Below are 8,046 nucleotides of genomic sequence, written 5' to 3' on the forward strand. Positions count from 1 at the left end.
CTCGTAGAGCCTTATCATCCTAACAGAGCACTTTGCTCTCAGAGTGCAGGTTTACTTGTGGTTCCTAGAGTCCACAGAAGCAGAATGGGAGGCAGAGCCTTTAGCTATCAAGCTCCTCTCCTGTGGAACCAACTCCCAGTCTCAGTTCGGGAGGCGGACACCCTCTCTACCTTTAAGATTAGACTTAAGACTTTCCTTTTTGATAAAGATTATAGTTAGGGCTGGATCAGGTGACCCTGAGCCTTCCTTAGTTATGCTGCTATAGGCCTAGACTCCTGGGGGGCCCCATGATGCTGAGCTCCTCCCCTCTCCTCTCCAAGAGCCGAGGTCTGTCAGAGATTTCTTCCATTAAAGTGAGTTTTTTTCTCCTCATTGTCACCAAGTGCTGCTCAAGGGAGGTTTGTTGGGTTTTTCTCTATAATAGTGTAAGGTGTAGATCTTACTATGTAAAGTGCCCTGAGATGGTTTTTGTTTTGAATTGGTGCTATACAAATAAACTGAATTGAATGTACACTTTACCACCTCAGACACTGAACTTTATTAACACATGGGTTAGGTGTGTTTTTGTGTATTTCTTACCTTCATGTGACTGTAGATGGAGCTCACAGGTGTGATTTTATGTCCACGGTGGGTACCAATGCTTCCACACAGGCCACATATCACTGTTCGTTCATCCTCACAGTAAAGGCTGAGTGGGTTGTGGTGCTGACGACACATCTCCAGCTGAGCTCCACCTGCAACACTTACTTCCTGTTAGGACAAATGGGTGTGTTCATAAAAACAATGCAATGATTATTACATTACAAATAACAGTTCTACATATTTTCAGTAAAATCTCTTGAGTCAGGTGTTTCTTGTGAAAGGATATACTGTAAAATGTTATGTATATTTTACTTTTATATTTTTAAAACCGATGCTCTGAGATCATCCTTGACAGGTCAGCTGATCACAGGTATTATTACCTGCAGAGCCTCAATGACTCGAGCCAAACAAACATTGGGAGGTGGACTATCTCCGTCCACTGCACAACGACACACAGGACATTGCAGCTGGCCGAGCAGGTCCATTGTCATGGAGCGCACACAACACCTGGAGAGGTGAAGTCATGACAAGTGATGTCAGGACAGGTGTGGTCAGGAAAGGACAAGTATGATCAGGACAGGTGAGTCCCATCCATCTTACCTGCAATAAGAGTGTCCACACTGTAACATCAGTGGTTCAGTGAAGACGTCCAGACAGACAGGACACCTGAGCTGCTCCTCTAGACTCTGACGACGCTCCATATCAGCGATCAGTGAACAATGGGAACAAAACTAACTGGTCCAGCAGAAACAAACAAAGTGTTCAGGCTTAAACCAGTAGGACTCGTCAATGAAACAACATCTTTTAGTTTTCTCTGTTGGTTTGTGTTTGTGCAGCAGAACTGACTTAATTTATACATGGATTTTCTTTGATGTGATTGGACAGACAGAAAGAGTGGGTGGACCCAGCAGTCTAGGTTACATTTAAAATGTCAATATTTCAACATCAGTTGGGAGATTTTCTTTGTTATTTAAAGTAACAAACTGGGGTTAATGTTATTATGAATATTATTATTGATGTTGTTATCGCAGTGTGTGAAATCAGCTAGTTTGAAATGTGTGTGTTTTGTGTTCCCTAATGATAACCTCCTTTTATTTTTAATCTGAAAGTCACCTTCACCTAAGAAACAAGTCTCCATGTTAACAGATGTACAGAACATGTTGGTGTTATTGTTTTGCTTTCTGGATAACAGAGAATAAATCATATTAAATTGTTACTGACTTGAGAATCTATAGGTGAGAACCACCAAAAACCGACCAGTCACCCACATTGTTCACCTGGTGTCTCTGTCACAAATAAGACAAGAAATGTAACCTACAGTTTCAGCACAAATGATCTTATTATTACAATTTATGATTATTCATTGTCCCATTTTAGGGCATTTGTAAGTCTTAATTTATTAAAACAAGGACATAAAAAAATTTTCTGTTAGGCTACATTTTTACTAAAACTGTGACTCATGTTTTATAAATGATTAGCTGCAGAATAGATGCAGCCAGTATATCAAATTGGCTTCATCTACACGATTAGTTATACTCTTCATTTAATACATCAGTGACTGATGGTAATGCATTTATCATAGACTTTTGTTTGATGTCATAAAACGAAAATACATTTAAAAATATAGGGGCGCGGTTTGAACGGGAGACGGCGCTGAGTCTATTAATGACGTAATAACGTAGTGTCATGTGACAAAACAGGAAGAGAGAAAAGAGACCTCCCGGGACCGAGACCCACAGAGGATTAAGAACCACTGAACAGCACAATTTTAATTTGAAAGAATCAGCGCGAAGGAAGGTAAGAGCTGATTACAGCACACGAACTAACAAACTGCTAAAACGGTGCCGATGACCTGTGGTTAAATACGCTACGAACAAGATGGAGGTCGGCAGGAAATACCTCGGTGTTCGTCAATTCAGAGTTCAAACTGCACGAAATATTAAGTCTGATAGAGATTCAGTGCAGTTCTACAACAGTGAAACGAGTTCAGGTCAGATTTTATACCGTCCCCATTAAGGCAGGGGTTATCGATCTAAAGCTGCGTACCAGCAGGGTTCAAACTTACCAGAAATGAATATAGTTTGGTAGAAACAAATCGCTGGCTTAGTATCACATAGTGTTTTAAATATAGAGTATATTTAATTGAATTGGCGCCTAAATTATTACTTGGAATTTAGCTGGAGACTGTCAGAGACCGATGGAGGTTGTAGTTATTGATTTCAGTAGTTTCTTTTTTAATTTGGTGTTTCCTTTCAGTACTGGTAACGTATTAATCATATAATAGATAATTTCCTCTTAGTGTATACATGATGTATTGATTAGCGGCCATATAGTGATTAGATAAACATATCTACTTTACGGTCTGATGTTACCTTTAGGTATAATAGCTCACTTTTTCTGACAAGATGTCTTATTGATTACTGCCCAGTTTCATTCACTACTGTGTTGTTCATGTACTAATGAAGTTTTGTTTTTTTTAACAGTATTGAGGCTGAACTTCCATCAGAAAACTGCATGACTTATAGACTACTAACATTTTATAGTATAGATGACATATTGATCAGTTACTGATGACAGACTGATCTACATCACAGTATGGAGGATGATGAACTTCCGTCAGAGGATGGGATGGGTGGGCGTGGCTCTCTACCTGTTGCTCAGCATCATGGCAGTGTACTACGTCTTTGAGGTTCATACTTTCAGTTTGGAGCGTGTGCAGAGAGATGGGATCAGCCCATCGTCTTCATCCCCTGCTGTCAACTGGTCTCACCTGCCATCACTTCCTGTCTGGATGTGGGCGTCGGTCTTCCTGCTGCCATACCTGCAGCTCTTTCTCTTCCTGTTTTCCTGTACAAGAGCAAACCCTCGAGCCATTGGTTACTGTGTACTTCCTGTCTGCATTGCCCTGCTGTGCAACCGCCGTCACGCAGCCCAGAAACCAACCAATCAAAAGGCTGGGTCGGTGATCGAGACATAGAGAGGACCAATCATAGACTGTAGCAGGACCAAACTGTTGGTTTTGTCTGTGATGTCACTTTCTTTGTGCCTTAAACATGTTAACAAACACTCCTTCCAGATTTAAACCTTCCTCTGTCTGTCAGGAGCTTGGTTAGGTGTGTGCTGAGTACTGCCCGACAGGTTCACAGCTATGACCCCGGCGTGGACTGTCAGGGACAAGTTTTCATATGACTGTGCTCCTTGATACAAACCTGAGAGTCTGCTCTGTTATTTTATTATCGTGACATGAAAAGCCCTGTGCTGTGATTGGTTGGATGATGTTCTGTGTTGACACCAGCGCCTCCTGTCTGTGGTTATTTTAACCAGTTAACAGAGGCATTACTACTGTTGCCATGGTAACCTGGATGTTAACATTTAGCGGTTACCTGACAGCTTCCAGCTAATCAGAGAGCAGGATTCTCTATGGTACTTTTCTGTAATGAGTCACATTACGCAGTGGTTTCCATGACATTCATAAAAAAAAAAATAATTTATGAAAAACTTGAATGTGTTTTTATTTTTGAATGCTTATTTTATGTTTTTGTGTTATAAAAAATAAACTTAAGAACTGAAGAAATAACAGGAGGCAGCGTCCAAGCAGGAGGACGATTTGACAAACATGGGCTCAGGGATGGGACATTTTAAAATACAAAGACAGTGAGTCAGATGTCCCATAACTAAACTGATAGCAACATACTGACCTCAGTGGTTCACTCCATGATCAGAACATGCCACTGATTCTACATCAATGACAGTGATTGATCCATGAGTATAAGAACAGTCAGACATTTTAGAAATGACATTTTCTGTCTTTGCCTGAGTGTCAGACACGCCTATAACATCGACGGATTACTGTCACCTGACATCATTAGTTTTTATTCAGACAGGTAAAAGGTGACGGCATCCTGTTTCAAGAGTCCTCAGGTGTTTCATGTGTTCAAGGTTTTGGATCTTTTTATGGGAGGTTGCAGTTCAGAGTTCTGAGGATCCTCTGGCTCCTCGTCGTCTTCATCATTGTCCTCATCTTCTTCACCTGAAACAGGTTAAAAACACAACTGAATCAAAAATCTGTGATTTTTCATAAAATCAGCAGGTATAATTCAAGTAACATCTCACACTAACTCCAACAAGTACCAGCCTAATGTGTTCACCTCCGTGTTTAAATCACGACTGTATTAAGAAGAACTTGATACTGGATAACAAGAGGACACCCAATTCATTGCCATGAAGGTTGCTTTAGCAGACTTCTAATAAATTCTTAATGCATCTGGATAGTAGCTGTAAATTATTCACACGCTTCTGCATTTGATATTCAGCACTTATTAAAGAAAAATAAGTTTAAAATAAGTTTATCTCCCTTTTGAAACCCAGGCTAAAGTCATACTATTCTTCTCTGGGCTTTCTGGCACATTAATCTGTTATTGTCATTATGCTTATAGCTTTTTGTAATTGTTTTCATTGCTAGTTGTGGTTTGTATGTGTTTTGTTACACTAATTTTACATTAACTTCATACTTTGCTTTGTACAGCATATGTGGTGTTAAAATGTGCTTTAGAAATAAACTTTACTTACCTGATCTAACCACTGCATCACAATACCTAAAGTATGCCATCATCACAAACATTAAACAGGAGAAACCTAGCTATCAGTACTACAGTATTTAAAAAAACCACAGATACTATCATCTAATATATTCCATGAGAACTTTCCTACCAGTGCAAACATTCCATAAACAATTTGTACAAGTGTACAAACTACACTGCTGGAAATGACTACGCTCATGCAGAAAAGAACTGAGAGCTCCATCAAATGGAAGTCAACCAGCTCAACACAGGTGTGCATGTTCTATGAGTCAAAGATGCAGAAGCTTTCTGAACATCTGTGTAGTTTTTATGTCTGGAATCCAGAAGCATGAGGATTTTTGTATTATGTGCCACTGAACAACTTTCAGAGGAATCATATGGTTGGTTGATTGAAGTCCAGAAGTCGTTCAGTTCCGGCATCTTCGAGTACATCCTAAATCCGTTATTCGTGCACCGAGACTCCAGTTTTTGATGAAATTGTCATAAATGTATAAATTCAATTATGCTTATTATTTAGGTCATAGTTTAAGGTGGTGTTGTACTGGACTACGTTATATTTAGAGGTGTCTCTACATTTCTGCCCTCCCCAGCAACATATGTGAACGGGTTAGAATATTAGGAACACCTCTGAATAAAAGACCCAATTATTTATTGAGAAAATAATCTGCAGGTTGATCAGTGGTGAAACCAATAATTATTTGCAGCCCTACATTCAATCTGTAATAAAATTGTTGGTGCTGCAATGCACATAAAGAGCCACTGTTTGGATATACAGTATGATGCTTGCACTTGTTTAGTACCACCAATGACCACATGATGGAAGCAGACAACAGTCACTGCAGAAAGTTGATTCACTCCGCTTTCCCTGTCTATCAGCAAACATCTCCATATGCCATTTCTGTTACTGCCTTCTCATCCATTGAGCATATCTGAATGACCTTTAAAAGGTAATCTCTAAAGGTCATTTAAGGTTGTGCCGATAAAGTACAAAGGCTGGAAGTAGCATGAGACTGTGTCCTAGTGCATAAGAAGTAAAATAGCTGATTTGCCATTTGACTGTTCAAATTGATTAGCTGTTAAAGGTTAACTTATAGACAGAGGTAGAGTGACCGATTTACTGACTCATAAAACAAAACAGACAAAGAGGAAGAAAAAATACCCGTAGTCACACAAAGTCTGAAAACATCAAGAACAATCCACAAGTCATTCAACATAAATCTGCAGCCAAATGGAAGGTTATCAAAGTATATGCTCTCACTTTCACCTACTCTGTGTACTAATAAAAAAAAAATCAAGATAACACTAAGATTGTGGCTTTGTAATGCCTATATTTCTGTCAACATTTCCAATCTCAGGTAATTTCAGGACCGGGGGCTTTGAGACAAATACGAATCTGCTTAACTAATGTGAAGTTTACCAAGTTTAGCGGGGCGTCACTGCTTCTAGTTTACCCTGTACATGTCTCTTAAGGGCCTCTTGGCAGTTTGACCAGTGGCCGCTTTAAGATTATGGCAGAAAGTCAGGAGACTGAGGTAAAATGCAAATACCAGCAGGAGCCTTTATTGATGGTACATGAGACAGACACAAAAAGAAACCCAGCCTTAGGGAAACTCACTGCCTTTTACACATACCTACTGCCAGTGATTAGGGACAGCAGACCACTTGCAGTGGTTGTGACCAATATTTACACAAACCAACACCATATATAAATAGAACACAATAAATATTTACAAAAATATAGATCCCTATATATACACTCAACAACACATGTGCTTCATATAATTACACTGATTGGCATCAATTGGTTTCTGCTTCTGCTCCCCTTCCTCGTTACAGTGGTTTAATCCTGAAATTCAAGCAGGTGTGTGGGTGTGTCTCACTTATGCCCTGTCAGACAAGGAAAAGGTGAGTACTGCTGTTAGTTCTCTTAACTAACATAAATTAATAAATGTGGGTAATATTGTTAACTGTGGGCAACTGCAGAAAAAGAATTAACTTAAATCACAACAAAAATACTAAATTTGGATTGTGAACGCTGCTGATTACGTCTCCCCTTTCCACCCAGGTAGAACAGCCCATCACACTCGGCAGCCCCGAATCACCAGTTAATTTACTCAACTACTGCACTTAAGTACAAGTTTGATGTAGCTACACTTTACTTGAGTATTTTTATTTTCTGCTACTTTATACTTAGACCACTACATTTTATAGAAAAATACCGTGCTCAGTACTCACTACAGTTATTTGATAACTTTAATCACTTGTTACATTTCAGACTGAGATTTATTTAACAAAATACACTATAATCATAAGACTATTGATGGGCAATTCACAAGCTACCCAGCAGTATGTAAAGTACTTCAAAGTATAAGCATATAAGATAGTTAACCTTAGCTCTACCTTTACCAGCTATAACATTAATTGTGAGGTACATAATATGATAACATTAGAAAGGGGATGAAATGTATAAAATACAGAGCAGGTTTATGAACTATTTTACCCTACTGTTATCATTCTACAGTACCATTTATCACAAATAGCATGCTTGGCTGGTCTCAAAGGCCTGCAGTAGTTTGAAACACAATGTGAAAGAACAGAGAAGGTACTTTTAAAGTGTCAGAATTTCAGAAACTTTGGCTTAAACTCATGACACTCTCTCTTCTTCGTTAAATTTCCTCTGCCCATAAAGTGTCTGTGCTACTTCACATTTTTCTGCATATTGTTTATCTTCTTTTTCAGTGTTTCTAACACACATTCTTTGTATAACATTTCTATAATGTACAAAATGACACAAAAATTTTAAATCCAAGTTCCCCATTTCAACTGACTCTCTCTCTCTCTCTCTCTCTCTCTCTCTCTCTCTCTCTCTCTCTCTCTCTCTCTC

The 8,046-nt window shown here is 39.0% G+C and overlaps 2 protein-coding genes across 2 annotated transcripts in view; one reads left to right on the forward strand and one right to left on the reverse strand.

The window, feature by feature from the left end:
* LOC109974444 (E3 ubiquitin-protein ligase TRIM50-like) overlaps positions 1–1,283 on the reverse strand; it is a gene marked incomplete at its 3' end in the record, with an annotated part of 8,521 nt that extends 7,238 nt beyond the window's left edge. The window contains exons 1-3 of the mRNA XM_020624641.1: positions 1,183–1,283; positions 963–1,089; positions 580–750 (exon numbers count right to left, since the gene is read on the reverse strand). Coding sequence (XP_020480297.1) covers positions 580–750; positions 963–1,089; positions 1,183–1,283 — 399 coding nt within the window. The remainder of the gene's footprint in view (positions 1–579; positions 751–962; positions 1,090–1,182) is intronic.
* A 1,901-nt stretch (positions 1,284–3,184) lies between these two features.
* Positions 3,185–3,559, forward strand: tmem251 (transmembrane protein 251). Its single transcript, XM_020624668.1, has one exon. The coding sequence runs from the start codon at positions 3,185–3,187 to the stop codon at positions 3,557–3,559; it is 375 nt and encodes a 124-aa protein (XP_020480324.1).
* Positions 3,560–8,046: the final 4,487 nt, after the last annotated feature.

This window comes from Monopterus albus, unplaced genomic scaffold (genome assembly GCF_001952655.1).
Source record: "Monopterus albus unplaced genomic scaffold, M_albus_1.0 scaffold334.1, whole genome shotgun sequence".
NCBI lineage: Eukaryota > Metazoa > Chordata > Actinopteri > Synbranchiformes > Synbranchidae > Monopterus > Monopterus albus.

Excerpts from the sequence above, each read along its gene's own strand:
- tmem251 (XM_020624668.1), top strand. The coding sequence starts at position 3,185 with ATGATGAACTTCCGTCAGAGGATGGGATGGGTGGGCGTGGCTCTCTAC.